At 43.7% G+C, this 15,109-nt stretch overlaps 1 protein-coding gene across 9 annotated transcripts in view; it reads left to right on the top strand.

Moving 5' to 3' along the window:
* Positions 1 to 15,109, top strand: part of PKHD1 (PKHD1 ciliary IPT domain containing fibrocystin/polyductin) — a 443,740-nt gene that overhangs the window by 227,512 nt on the left and 201,119 nt on the right. For all 9 annotated transcript variants that reach the window (XR_015152761.1, XM_086370763.1, XM_086370767.1 and 6 more), the window contains 2 exons: positions 1,446 to 1,623; positions 3,472 to 3,667. Coding sequence is in view for 8 of the 9 variants with exons in the window: in XM_086370763.1 (XP_086226889.1) it covers positions 1,446 to 1,623; positions 3,472 to 3,667 (374 nt within the window). In the remaining variant the exon portion in view is untranslated. The remainder of the gene's footprint in view (positions 1 to 1,445; positions 1,624 to 3,471; positions 3,668 to 15,109) is intronic.

The raw sequence follows: 15,109 nt of genomic DNA, 5'->3' as shown, positions 1-15,109 counted from the left end.
CTAAACCAAAGGGGAAGGACAGTCATATTATGTGTGTGTGTTTTTTTAACTTTTGCTTTAATTTTTCTGTCACTTTGACTTTCTTTTAGGGTCTAAGCAGGTGGAAAAAATGTATTTATGATCTGGTAAAGACTTAAAAAATCACTTTCTAGGAGAGTTGACTCATTGAAAAAGACTGATGCTGGGAGGGATTGGGGGCAGGAGGAGAAGGGGATGACAGAGGGTGAGATGGCTGGATGGCATCACTGACTCGATGGATGTGAGTCTGAGTGAACTCCGGGAGTTGGTGATGGACAGGGAGGCCTGGCTTGCTGCGATTCACGGGGTCGCAAACAGTCGAACACGACTGAGTGACTGAACTGAACTGAACTGAACTGATGGGGAATAAGGTGTAGAAACCCAAAACTTTGTTTCTACCTGTGACGCTCACATAGTACGTTTGCCATCCTCTGTCTCCATTTTCCTCATGGTGAGATACCATTCTTCTAGAAAACTTTTCTGTAAATTGGGAAGTTGGCACCAACTGCTTTGGGGAGAGCTCCTCCATGCAGTTTTTGTTCGTATTGTTGTTGTTTATTGTTTAGTCGCTAAGTTGTGTCTGACTCTGCAACCCCATGGACTGTAGCCCTCCGGACTCCTCGGTCCGTGAGATTTCCCAGGCAAGAATATGGGAGTGGGTTACCATTTCCTCCTCCAGGGAATCTTCCCAACCCAGGGTTTGAACCCGCATCTTCTACATTGCAGGCAGATTCTTTACCACTGAATCACCAAGGAAGCTTTTGCTCGTATAACAAATATGGTTTGGGTACCCATCTTGTGCAGAGTCCGATGCCAGGGGGCAGGATACAGAAAAGAGGAAATGTCTCTAACTTCAGGATGTCGCGGTCTTTGTTAACAAGCAAAACTGCAAATCCCTCTGGCACTGAGTGATCATGTAAGGCCACGAGAGAGGTCTCAGGGTCCTCTTTGTTCTGGGGAAGCTACTGAGGCCATTGCTGCTGGGCAGTTGGAGGTGGACTCTGTGAGTCCAGGCACATCAGGCTCTGGGCGTCAGCCACTACTCCCCAGAGAGATAACTAATAACTATATAGTGTGTGTTCTGCTGCTGATAAACCTGGGCCATGGCAATATTCTGACCATGGACATTTCTCTGTTAAAATAATCGTATCTAGTTCTGGCCTGTATGAACTCATTAGAGTGGCATTGATTAGTGGCCTAAGATCTGAGTGTTACAGGCCACTGCAGATCTGAGTGGAGCACACATGATCCAACAGCACTCTCCCACTGGGCATTTTGACCCATGGTGTGACTTCTAAAACCTCCATAAGCACTGGGGAGACATAATGGAGAAAATGGGAGATGGCTTACAGCTGATGGAGAGGAGTGCCTTAGATCCAGGATGGACAAAAACTTACCACCCACTTTTTTCTTTTAAATCTCCCTAGAGCCAGTGCCTTGAAAGTTTCTCAAGATTTAACCATAACGGACAGCAGAAACAAGACAACCACTGTCAGTTATGTGCATGACACTCTGTCTAACCCTTATGGCTGGATGGCCCTGCTCTTGGATCAAGAGACCTACTCCCTGCGATTCGAGAGCCTTTGGACTAGCAGTGCTCTGCAGGTAACACTGACATCCACTCGCTGGTAGATTCCTTTCCCCGGGGGTTCCCAACTTTCCTTCTGTGACATAATAGTCTGCAGGTATTAGCCTCTTCTGGTGCTGATCAAGCAAACTGCAGCAGAATTTTTGCCAGATGAATGTAACCTGAATTTGAGATATGATTGTTTTTTTTATTTTAAACTTGAAACTTGTAGAATCTGTTTAAACCTCACTTTGAACACAATATGATTCTGCCTGAAAATTTAACTTTATTAATACACTGACAAATAGCTTCTAAGCATCCTATAGATATGCAGTCCTATGTTACAGGTTAAGAACCAACCTACCCCAGGGAAGTGTTTCATAGCCAAAAGGAAATATCTTCCCAAGGCATTTTTACATTACACACTGCCACCTTGTGGTCAAAGAGTAACTTGCAATGAAGGTCTGTCCTTTCCGTTGTTAGGTTGAAGGAGTCAGATGGTTAGGGGAGGGATGGTAGGAATAACCATGTGGAAAATGGGTGCATTTCCCAAATAGCCCGTTGGATTCCCTTAAGCTCCTTTTCTTCCTTTTAAGCACATTTCTTTCTTTCAGTCTCATCACACACACATTCTTCCTAACGGTCATGAGAGTAGTTCTTAGGGAGCTGGAGGCAGGCGTGCCATTTGTTGTTCAGTCGCTCAGTCAAGTCCAACTCTTTGTGACCCCTTTGAATGCAGCACACCAGGCTTCCCTGTCCTTCAATATCTTCCGGAGTTTGCTCAAACTCATGTGCATTGAGTCAATAATGCCATTCAACTATCTCACCCTCTGTTGCCCCCTTCTCCTCCTGCCCTCAATATTTCAAAGTAGAATCTTTATGATACCTTCACCAGGGCTCTCAGGAAGGGTGCCCACCTCTCTCTCCTTCCCTTGAGGTTCTCATGAGAACATTCTGGAGAGGTGAAGGCAGTAGAATGGTGACTCTGGAGGTGGACACCTGGGTTTCTGTCCCAGATCAGCACTCGCCTACGTCATGATGTGGGAAAATTTACTGAACCTCCACCTGCCTCAAGTGTCCTCCTCTATAAAATGGGGACAGCACTAGTAACAGTTCCCAGGGCCTTTCAAGGATTGAATACCTGGATATGAATGATACCTGAGCACGTGGCGAATGCTCAGCCATGTTAGCCGTTACTGTTATAAATGAATGGCACTCCTGCCAATGCCTGCTATTTGAATCTTGGGGAAAACTGGGTGGGAATTCTAGACGTGGCTCTGTCTCTTCCCACTGGTTAACCTGAGACAAATTACTTCGCTCATCTGAACTTTGGTTTTCTCCTCTAGATTGTTAAACAAGAAGAGGGCTTCTCTGGTGGCTTAGATGGTAAAGAAAGTGAAAGTGAAGTCACTCAGTCATGTCTGACTGTTTGCGATCCCATGGACTGTAGCTCACCAGGCTTCTCTGTCCATGGAAGTTTTAAGATGGTAAAGAATCTGCCTGCAGTGCAGGAGACCTGGGGTCAATACCTGAGTTAGGAGATCCCCTGGAGAAAGGAATGGCAACCCACTCCAGTAATCTTGCCTGGAGAATTCCTTGGACAGAGGAGCCTGGTGGGCTATAGTCCATGACCAACAAAGAGTTGGTCACAAAGATTGAATGATTAGCACACACACACACAAGAAGAACCTTACAGCTTTCAGTCCTCACATTGTATGATTTTTGTAGCTCTAGTTATGAGATTATTGTGCAGTAAATTTGAGTAAACCCATTTCCCACAAGAAAAGTACCCGGTGTGAATGGTCCTGTTTCTAAACTACTCCATCCTTATTGGCAAGAGTTTTCCTTTCTAAAAGAGCACTTTTGCACTTTTCTCTCACTTCAAGTACTCAGCAACATTTGACAACTTTGCTCCTGGAAATTACCTGTTGCTGGTGCACACAGACGTGTGGGTTTACCCTGACATCCTCATAAAGTGTGGGAGTCATGTGGGGCGGTCCCTCTCATCTCTTCCATCGCCTGGCCAGGACCAAGGCTGTGACTGGTTCTTCGACAGTCAGTTGAGACAACTCACCTATCTGGGTAAGTATGATTGAGAGAGCATGTGGAGTGCATGTAGTCAGAAACCACTCTTCCTTTTGGAATTTCATTGGTGCTGCGAAGTGATGAAGAACTGAAAGGGACACCTGTGTGCTGTGATTAGGTGATTGTGCTCCGAAATCAGACTGCCTGTGTTTAAATCCCAGCTTCAGCGCCTGCTAGCTATGAGACACTGAGCAGGTATTCTTTCTAAGCCTCAGTCTCCTCCTCTGTAAAATGGAATAATAAAAGGGCCTACATGAAGAACAGGAAATTAAGTAAAGGATAAGATGTAAAATTCTTTAAAGCAGTGTCTGATCCAGAGTGAGTGCTTAATAACCTGTGATCGCTATTCACATTTTTCCTTCATGTTAAGCATTGTATTTGTAGAAAGGTCAACTGCACATGTAACGACAGGGTGGCTGGCTGCCATCACAGGGACAGGGGACAGCAAAGAGTGCAAGGTGACAGAGAGGCAGGATGAAGAATGTAGTCAGTGTGGAAGGTGAGAAGCTTTGGAAGGCAATCTGAGGACAGGAAGATGAGATGTACAGAGTGCTGAGGACAGGGGGATGGGCTGCCTCATCCTGTGTCAGATGCAGCATCAGGGTGCAGGATCCAGGGGCCTTGTTTCGTGGAACCAGAAACCCTACTGTGACTGCTCAGTAACGGGCCTGCAGGATTTCCTTACTTTCTTATTGTGCGTGTTTCACGGCAGCCCCGTATGTGACTCAGGGCCATAGACTTCTTCTGACTTCCTGGAGCTCATCTCTTACTGCCTTTCCATATTGTTTCACTGATCACTCTGAGTGCCATGATGTCTACTCATGCTAACCTTAGCTCAGTGGTCTGTAGGAAGGAGAATCTGAAAAAATGAGTCTCTAGAATGACAATTTTGTTACAAATTAGTCTTCATAGATCTTGGTCTAATTCAGGACCATGTCAAGCATGGCAAGACCCAGCCTCTGCCATGAGCCAGACTTGGCCCTAAAGGCTTAGAGAGCTGGTAGGTGTCCCAAGTTCCACGTCTCCATCACTCGTGCCTAGCCATAGGTCGGCTGCGTCGGGTCACACTTGGGCCCTGGTACTCTTACATTTTCATAGCACGAGAGAAGAGAGGAGGGTGTTTCCCGGGTTCTTAAAAGTGTTTGCCAAGTGGATTGCTGTATATTTCATTTGCACTGAAATGTACCATCCAGATTTTATTTTGGATTTGATCCATCTATAAATGTAACCTCAAACTATAAAACTTCAAGATGGACAGAGATGCCTGACACCATTTTACCACTAAAGTCAAATACAACCATTAAGTAAGAGCAAATAGTTGCTGTTAACTTTAACTGTGGCTATTCATTTCATGTATATTTTGAAACAAAATTTTAATTTCAAATTGCTCTTGTTTTCAACCTTAACATGTTTCTGAGGAGCCTGTCTTGTTCATTGATGGGATTTTGTTCACGAATTGCACTCTAGTTTGAACAGTCACAAAAAGCAAGCATGATAAAGGAACATTTGTGGCATACAGAACAAAAAAATCAAGTCATGCAGTTACAGATTTTTCTTCCTCTTTGATGGCATTATTTATTGAATTAATAGCAGGTTATACTATTGTGCTGTATTTATACATATGTTCTAAATGCATGTCTGTATAAGTGTCTCTGTATTTATATGTATATTTATATGTACATATAGAGGATATAGGTGAATATTTGAATATAAACCATTTTTATTAGGCAGATGGCTTTTATTAATTAAAGAGTCTTTGTATCAGAATCCTTTAGTATCTCCACTTTTGAACAATGTGAGTTGGTCAAGGAACAGGAAGTCACAGGGGGTTGATGGAATGTTTAATAAAGTTAGGGACCCTTGTTCCTTGGAGAGGATTTCCAGGACTCCAGGTCGTGACTTTCCTGGTCATTTGTGCCTTTGAGTGCGTGGAGTACATAGGTAACGAGAGCCAGTCCTGTTCCCATTCCCGGGCTGGCACAGTGAGGACGTGAGGGTTCGGGAGGAACCAAGGTTCACAAACAGGTCCCCCATGGTGGTGGCCCATGCAGCGATATTGGGTTGTGTATGATGGGTTGTGACTTTTTATACCCTCTGTAAAGTGTGCACCACCACTGTGAAGTTGATGAGGAGGCGACCATGTTTTCCATAGACCAACCCCACTACGGCAGTGATGTAGTTGTAGCTGACGCCTCACAAAGGCTCAATGCAGTAGTTCCAGTTACATATTGATTAGCTTGTTGTGAAAGTCACTCAGTCGTGTCCGACTCTTTGCGACCCTATGGACGATACAGTCCATGGAATTCTCCAGGCCAGAATACTGGAGTGGGTAGCTGTTCCCTTCTCCAGGGGATCTTCCCAACCCTGGGATGGAACCCAGGTCTCAGATTCTTTACCAGCTGAACCACCAGGGAAGCCCTGATGAGCTTGTTACTTTCGCCTAATTGTTTTTTGGGCTGTGCGACTTTATAAGTCTGTGACGGGGTAACTTACATAAAGTACATTTAATCTAAGAAGAAAAGAGAAGACTTCACAGTCAAAGTAGACATATTTCTGGAATTAAAAAGAAAAAGAAAAAAAAAAAACCTCATAGCGTTGTGTGTACAGAAAGTTCATTTTATTGTAAGGGAGCTGCTTGACCTCCTCCAGGTCCACTGAGCTTCCTGTCAGACTCTGGGGGGTGGGCGTCGGGGAGACATTGCTCTTTCACCCGCCGGCCTTCAGTTCGGAATCCTGCTCCACTGATGTTTGGCTGGCCTTCACTCATTCCTTGACCACTTCTAAGTGGCCCTTCTTTTGTATTGTTTCTTCATAACCCTACCACATCCTCCTCAGAGAGGAAGTTTTAAAAAAATCCCAATTATCTTCATTTCCTCCATTTGGCTCCTTGGTGTATGATTTAAGATGCCTGACTCCTTTCCAACCCAGCGAGATTGGCAGAGGGTGGAACCCAGGCATTCTGGCTCCTGTCTGTGCCTCTCCACTAGGGTGTGCTGCCCACTCAATAATCGTGGACCCCTGACCAGCCAGGCTGGGGGGTGCCCGGCAGGTTTCCGGGAGAACGCTTCTCACTGATCCCCAGTGACAAAGAAAAAAATCCCGCACATACAATATTCTTTGACCCTTCCTTTTTTCTTCTTTACCAAGGCAAGTTTTGCCTTTGTTCGGCAAACGTCTTTACAGAAAGCAGCTTCTTTGGAAAGCTCACGGCCAGAGTTTGGGGCTTCGGGCTTTAATCAGTGGCTGGCTGGTTATTTTACCTGGGGCATGGAATTATAAATGTTCTCTTCCTCTGTGGCTACATCCATACAATGAGGTTAAGCTTACTTATCTATTGGAATTGTGGTACAAAACACCCAACCTCTTCAAGTGTGATTAGCATGCGTTGTTACTTCACTATACACTTTCTCAGTAGATGATTTCTCTAAAACGGTTCTTTCTTCCCCCACCTCCGCCCCCACCCTGAAGATGAACAACCTCAGGTGCCTTGAACTCAGCGTACCTGTCATAACTTGTCTGCAAGAGTCTCATTCTATTTTCCTTGACTAGCTTTTGTAAGATAACAGATTCATGATAACATGACATGGATGATATATGGGTCCCCTGATTGAAACTTAATACCACTTAAGCAATTGTTACCCACAGACTAAGATAACCTCGCTCATTTAAAAACATCTCTCTTAAGGAGATTGGTTCAGGTTGCCTTTCTAATGCCCCTGAGATTTCTGCCGAATGAACCGCTTAAACACAGACCACGAGTGAAGTCCTTGCGTGCTATAGTTTGTGTGAGGGTCCCGGAGGGGCAATATTTGCTAGAATAAACTGTTATGAATGGCAGTCACGAACTGTCACTTCTGCGCCATGCTTGTGACAGGTCTGACTGTAAAACAAGAGTTCCTTTATATTTTCAAAGTCGGAGTCAAATCCAGAGAACCCCTTTCTCAGTTTCTGCTCTTGGATTCACCAGCACTCCCATCTCTGCCTTACGCATGCAGTCAGATTCCCACTGCCTCTGTCCCTGCAGTTTTTTTTTTTTTCTCCAGGAATGTTTCAGTTCATGGTGAACTATTTTTATTTTTTAGTTACATTAACGCTATGAAATAATTAGTCAGCTAATTAATCTGGTGTACAAGCTTTGTAGGATTCTTCAGCTGTCAGTCAGGCCCAGGCCCGAGGCCTACATCTAGTCTCAGCACTCTCGCCCATGTGATTCCCGTTGCCATGGCTACTGGGTACATCTGCTGACACCCCACTCTCTATTTATTGCTTAATTAAGAATTTCACGCTCAGCCCTTATCTGCCTCTAAGAACAAGCGCACACTGTTAAGAAATTCCGAATTTAGGCCTGGGCACAAGGAAAGCCTTTCTTGCGGGGCTTGGCTGGACTGGAGCCTCTCTAACGATCTTCTCAGCATCCCAGCCGCCACCCTTCAATCAAAAATCATTAAATGGGGCAGAGATAATGAGCATGTAGCGTATCAAAGAAGGATGTTTGCTTGGTCCAAAGGAGGAAAAGCTGCTAGGCCCCATGCTCTGCTCCACTTCAAAGGCAGATGAGACCCCTTGTCACTGGGGCCTGATAAAGCCTCATTTGTTCTGGGCTTGACTTATGCAAAAGGTCTGGTATGTCAGAGTCCCATCTCACAGACGTGGGATTCCCTCCCCCGGCACCACTTCTTGCCTCCACCTCCACCGGCCCCCTCCCTGGCCTTCCGCACACGCTCGTGTGTCAGCTCTTAGGCAGCTGGGCCCCCCAAAGCATCAGGCGGAGCGTGTAATCACTGACTCCACGCTGACAATGGCCACTTGTAGGGGGGTGGCCAGGAGGAGGTCTTCATCACAATAGGAACACAATTATTGCAGCTGCTAGGGAGGGCTATGCTTCTTCCTGTAGAAATAGAATAGGACTTGCCCCAAACAGGAGGACAAGGTTGGGGGGAAGTGGTGGGGGTGGAGGGGGTGGAGAAAACAATCCTGAGTTGATTATTCATATTCTGACTCTTGGAAGCCTGATGCAGAACCAGTGGGGTCCCAGCAGCTGTTCCCGCACCGTCCTCTTCTAATAATCGTGCATTCTGTCTGAGGTCAACTTACTTTTGACCCCGTCCTTTTTATACAGGGATGAGGCTCTTTAGGGCAAACTGTTGGGTTGTGGCAGGGTGCATTAAACACTCACAGCCCCTTCCCCTTGCTCTATCCCCCGCCCAACCAGCAGCCGGTGATAAATTCATATCAGATGCCGAGCTATTCACACTCGCCCTCCTGAGTTCACACAGCCCTCACTCGCGCAGGGGAGATGCAGCCGAGCTGGGATATTGTGCGAGGTGGCAGCTGAGAAAGTCCGCCTGCTAGGCTCAGAGGCTCCCATGTACCACCTTCTTCTCATCAGACTGAAAAACAGACACGTCTAGCCAGGCTGGCCACTGCTTATTTCCAAATGTCCCACTCACCAGGATAAAGACAGGCTCTTTGGCAAGAATCCGGGGCTCTTGTCCATGAGGGCAAGAGGGCTGTGGATAGAACGGCAAATGGACTTTATTGTCTGTTCCTATTACTCCAGAGAACTTAAGTCACATCACACTGAAGTCTCAGAAAAGATGCTTTAATTTGAGAGATCCTGAAAATAAGGAGTGTTTTCCCAACTGCCCAGGTTTCTCTCTCCTCAAAGCGCTAAGGTCCTGGGATGGAGCTGACTGCTATCTGGACCCTTCTGTTTCTCAGTGGGTCTAGGAAACCCCATGCAACTCCTCTAGGAGGAATCTTGCCAGAATCTAAGGAGGGAAGACTCAGCTGGCTCCCTAGAGCTCTTGGGGAGGATTCTGTGAGCAGGGCAGAATCATAATCCTTTGAAACTCTGTACCCATTCCCATGTTGAGGCCCTCTGAGGCAATCTATGGCATTCTAGTTAATAAATTAATTTACATTCTTATAGAAAACTCATTCCCCAAAGATCCCCCAAGGATTTTGTACCAGTAATATAGAGAGTTGACTTCAGGGACTTGCATGACAAACCTTTATGGCAAAAATAGAATGGAACAGGAGCTGTGGATGTGAGAAGTGATTTTTGCTTCCCAATTACAAGCAACTTCTCCAAAAGGAGAAGGAAGAAATGGAGAAAAGGAAAGAAAGAAGGAAGGAAGGAAAACCCAGGAGTCAGAATCAGATACTTTTTCTAGGAATCACTCAAGATTAAGGAGCTCATTCTCAGTGATGCTGGTGGCTGGCTTTGGTTCATGCAGGTCACAGGTGGTATAACCAGTATCGTGACTTGGATTTTCTGACTGTTTCAGTACTGTTTCTAGTATATTAGTGTTTTGTTTTGTTTTAATCCAAGCTTATGTTCCTACCCTTGTAAACCAAATCTTCTTTCTTCTATTTGTAGGAAAAACCTATACTTATTAACAATGCTTCTTAAACTTTAAGCATTAGAGTACCACCTTCGCACCTTGTCACATCCTACCTCCCGTACTATTACTTCCTTGATAATTTTCTTAAGTCGACTTCCACACTGTTTTATTTTTAAAGTCCATCTCTTTTTAAGCAATAATATCCATAAAATCATGGGTTTAGTGACCTACTTGCTTTCTCTAAAATATATTAACATCCATAACTATTAAAACTTTTATCCTACTAACATCATCACATTTACTTTATATTTTGGAAGTAGACTTTGACCTTCAAGTTTTTGGTATAAATGATGAAAAATAAGAATTGTGAATGTAAGGATCTTTTTTTTTTTTTTTTTTAAATTCTGGGTCCCTTTCCTCATTTGCTAAGAACACCTGCCTCTGAGTAAAAATCGCGTTTTGAGAGTAGGGTACGAAAAAGGTTGTAAACTCCCTTCCATAAGCGCTTTCTAAGTGTGCCTCCTGGGCACACAGCTGGAATGCTTGCTTCCAGGTTCCCTGTCCCCTGCCAGAGGCTCTGGTTCTGTAGATCTGCACAGGGCCCAGGAATCACACACCTGCTGCGCAAGTGCAGCCAACATTGCTCTGAGTCAGAATAACAATTGTGATTGTTCTCTGAGTTAATTAAGAAGGTATAATTGAGCTAACTCTCAGGACTGTTTAATGTAGATATATTTGTCGACATCTCGATCAAATTCTTTTGCTCTTAAAAAATTACACCCTTTAAAGAATGAATGTTGGGAGTAATAGGAGACTCTTAGAAGGATTTTCATATCCTATTTCTTTGAAGGTCTTGAAAAGATCCTGAGTGATGAGGGCTGAGGTGACTCAGTGGCTGTCTCTGAGAGGCTGGAACCAGACAAGAGTGTGGTCCTGCAAATCAAGTTTTAGCTGCCCAAGAACCAGTTAACAAAAAAGCCTTCTCTGTGGCTGGGTGAAAGAAGTGATTTCTAGGGAGCAAGAATTGAACAGGGAGGGAGAAGAAGAGCAGGAGGGTACAGGAGTTGTGAGAAGTGGTAGAGGCCAACAGGGCAAGTGAAGATGAAAATGCCAAGAGAGGATCAACCCAAGAGCTGGCCCATGAAGATGGTGCTGGAAATGGGTCCAGGGCCCACAGAGATGGAAAGCAGGCATGAGTTGATAAGACTGGATGGAACTCACAGACACAGAAGTAGTTGCTGTTTTCTGTTCTGTCCACATGCAGATAGAGGGTGACTCATCCTAGATAAAGGTGGGCTGAGGGAGAAGTCCCAGGGTGTGCATAGTAAGTTGCCTACATACAAGCGAATTCAGTTCCATAATTAATGCGTAACTTGTGCATAAGTCCAGCAAAGTTAACCTAGGTACCCAACTAACACAATCAGCTATATAGTAGTGTACTGTAATGGGTTTGTAATACTTTTCACACAATACATAAAAACCGAACAGACCCCCAAATAAAACATTTTTAAACTTGCAGTATAGGACCTTGAAAAGTACAGTAGTACCGTACAACAGCTGGCACACAGGGGCTGGCGAGTGAGCAGGCAAGAAGAATTACTGACTGGAGGAGGGGAGGAGGTGGGAGACGGTAGAGCTGAAGGAGGGTCAGCAAGAGGAGACGGAGGGCAAGGAGCAGTTTCAGTGACACCTGACGCCGATGGCCGTGGCTCTGGTTCCTTACTGGAACAAGATGCACTTGCACGTCTTTGAAAGTTTGCAGCTTGAAGGTTTGTATGTAGGGAGACTTACTGTACAATCCTCAGAGGCCAGGTGAGCAGGGGATAGAATGAAGAAGAAAACAGGCGAGGGATCTATTGCTAAGATGCCAGATGGTTTTTCTTTTCAGATAGACAGGTACTCTTCCCCTCCAAAATTCCAAGAGAAAATGGGACCTGCTCTGGGAGAGAATCAATTAATTTTTCTCTTCCCTAGGGCCCTCATGAGGACAGAATTTGCCAGCACAACACATCACTCTGGCAGGCACTAGAATCAGATCTACTTGAGTAATTCCTCTCTCACCGGGAGCCATTTTCTTACACGTTTTTCTCTTTCTCCTGGATGTCTGTGTTTATAGCAAGCTTAGATCATATAGCACTCATCAGAATAATTTGGCCATAATTGACCTAAAGACTTCTTTTCTTTTTGAGGACCAACCAGATATTCTTACAATCTGGGAAGGATCAACAGCAGTGAGTTTCCATTGATAAACAAAGGAGATTAACCGTTCTCATCTTACAAACACAAAATCAGAAATCATAAGCACTGAGAAAACATATGTACAGTATCACAGCTTGTGTTAGGCTCTTAAACTCTCCCTGAGTCAATACCTTTAGTCTCAGATGATTTTTATCCTTCTTTGTATGTACCCAAATTGGAAATGACACTGCATTTATACTGTCTTTTATAGAGTCAAAGCACTTTAGCAAACTTTAGTGGATCTGGTTAAGTTGCTTACAACTTGGAATACTAGGGCTCATCATGATTAGGTGCAGCTGTCAAAAGAGTAAAAGCATTTTTTTTTTTTTTTTGGTTTTGTTAACTGGCTCCTAGAAAAATGAGCATGTCTTAATAACAGTATTGATGATGACTCACATGTATTGTTCATTGAAACCAAGTCCTGTGCTAAGTGTGTTACCTGGATTATCCCATCTTTTCTTCCTGATCACCCTATGATGTAGGTAATAGGATGATTCCCATTTTTAGAAGAAGTGAGTGAGGCTCAGAACTTGTCAGTTACCCATGTAGAGGACCTGGAAGGTCTAGGATTCAAATCCAGGCTGCTGAATTTCACCCACAAGCTTCCTGTTTACTCTCTGTGGTCTCTCTCAGCCTAGAAAGGGTGTTTGGGAAGAAGCAGCCTACTGCATCAGCGCACGTGCTCAGAGGCAGCCCGCAGGGGCCATGTGGTATAGGAAATCAGACTTTTCTCGTTTTTCCTACTTTTGGTGCCTGTGCCGCATTTTCTCTGCTACTGAAACTGCTTCTCTTCTCACGTCTGCGTTGAGGAAGAGGTTGCTCTGAAGGTTGGGGCCATCTGTATACCTGTAGAGGCTGAACAAAGCCAGAATCTGCCCAGCTTGGAAGCCACTGGTACAGAGGTGCAGGCGTGAGAGCTCGCTGCTCCAGGGAGCCTTGGTTTACTAGCAACAGGGCCTGGGTGAGGGCTTTAGTGGACAAAGGAAAGTGAGACAGCCTATCATGAGAGTCAGAGATGTCCAGGGTTCACCTTTTCCGTCTTCTGGGTAATCATCACTGCTGCCTATCAGGACTGTATAGTCAGTGTTAACTTCAGCGCCGGACGCTGCACTGCTGGTGGGATCCTTTACACCCAGGGGATTCTGGATGCATGGATTACTTTCCCTTTACTTCAAATCCCCTCCTCTATGTAGTGGGGAAAATGCTGTTTCTATTCTCCCCTAAGTATAAATATTATATATTTTGGGTTAAATAAATCATTATAAAATTGCTAGAGTAGCTTTGAAAAAGACTCTTTACATGTGACTTTTTTCACTTTCTTTAACCTCAGGGGCTGTGTCTTAAGGAAGAAGGCACAGATGTACTAAAATTTACAAATGCCTGGAGATTATTAATAAGGATAATTGAAATAGTTTTTATTGAAATCTAGTTGATTTACAATGTTCTGTTAGTTTCTGCTGCACAGCAAAGTGATTCAGTTATACCCACCCCTACACACACATATATTCTTTTTCATATTCTTTTCCACTATGGCTTCTTACAAGATATTGAATTTTCCCTGTACTATAAAGTTGGTCCTTGTGTTTATTTATGTATAGTGTTGTGTATCTGCTAATCCCAAACTCCTACTTTGTCCTTCCTCCATCTTTGGCAACTGTTCGTTTGTTTTCTATATCTGTGAGTACAAGGATGATTTTTATAACATCTTTAAATGAGCTAACTTCCCTTTCCAAATGATTCTCGGATTTTTTTTTAAATTTACCTTTCCTAGAGTTTGATTCTATTACAATATTTTATTCCTTTCTCTTGTGCAAGGGTATTTTATTGTTATAGACTTATGCATGTTTTTAGATGTCATTTTGTCATAAATTTGACTTTTCTTTCTGATTGAATAGAATTTTTTTACTACTTTGTCTTTGAGTTCCTTTAAAAGGGTTATTTCCTGCCTCCAATTGTTTAATTTGTTGAAATGGTGAGTTATTAATACATCCTGGCATCCAGAGTAGAGCAGTTTATCTAGATTGGTTCATGAAAGTTAAGATATACATGCCCAGCAATGTCTAGGATCTTAAGGTACAGGAGAAAAATCCCTCTCTCAGAGATTTAGAGACAGACCTTAGGATAGAGGCAGTCCTGAATTCACCACAGTTGATGCACAATAATATTTTCTCATTGAGAACGACCTTGCTATAAGTATCATAGTTTGGTTTTAGGAGTGCTTTTCAACTTTAGCAAATGCATATAGATCAGTGTGAGTAGAAATGGATATTAGGACATTATAGGGAAAAAAAAGAGATGTTGAGCTGGTGTCTTTATTATTAATTATTATTATTAAGTTAGAAAAGTGGGTGAAATGGGCAATTGTATAAAAAAACAATATAAGCAAAGTTTTGGAAGGAATGATGAAGGAGAACACATGAAGAACAGGTTGGCCATTGTGCCTGGTCTCAAAATGTGTACAGTGTAAGGAGAAAGCCGCAGACACACACATTTTATAATAGGGAAAATATTTTTCACTGAAGTATAGCTGATTTTCAATATTATATTAGTTTCATGTATCATCATGATTCTGTATTTCTGTATTCCTGAAGATGATATTCTACTATAGGTTATTATAGAAAAATTTAAAATGGAATAATCAACAAAGAAAGAATAAAATCAGAGAGGTCTCATCATGGGTGTTTTGCGGACTTAATGTTCTGAAGCTTATGCTTTGTAATTAGAAAGAATGATCCTTGGTCTACTCCAAACCTGCCACAGAGGAAAGGGTTTAGTGCTCCAGGGAGAGGCAAATGGGGGGCATGAGTGGGACCAAGGCCCCAGGGCTGCAACCTTCAGCATCATTGGGCTCTTC

Source organism: Bos grunniens, chromosome 23 (genome assembly GCF_055505025.1).
Source record: "Bos grunniens cultivar Pamir isolate PY7600 chromosome 23, Bosgru_T2T1.0, whole genome shotgun sequence".
Classification (NCBI taxonomy): Eukaryota; Metazoa; Chordata; class Mammalia; order Artiodactyla; family Bovidae; genus Bos; species Bos grunniens.
The sequence above is the reverse complement of the archived record's forward strand: the minus strand, read 5'-3'. Positions and strand labels throughout refer to the sequence as shown.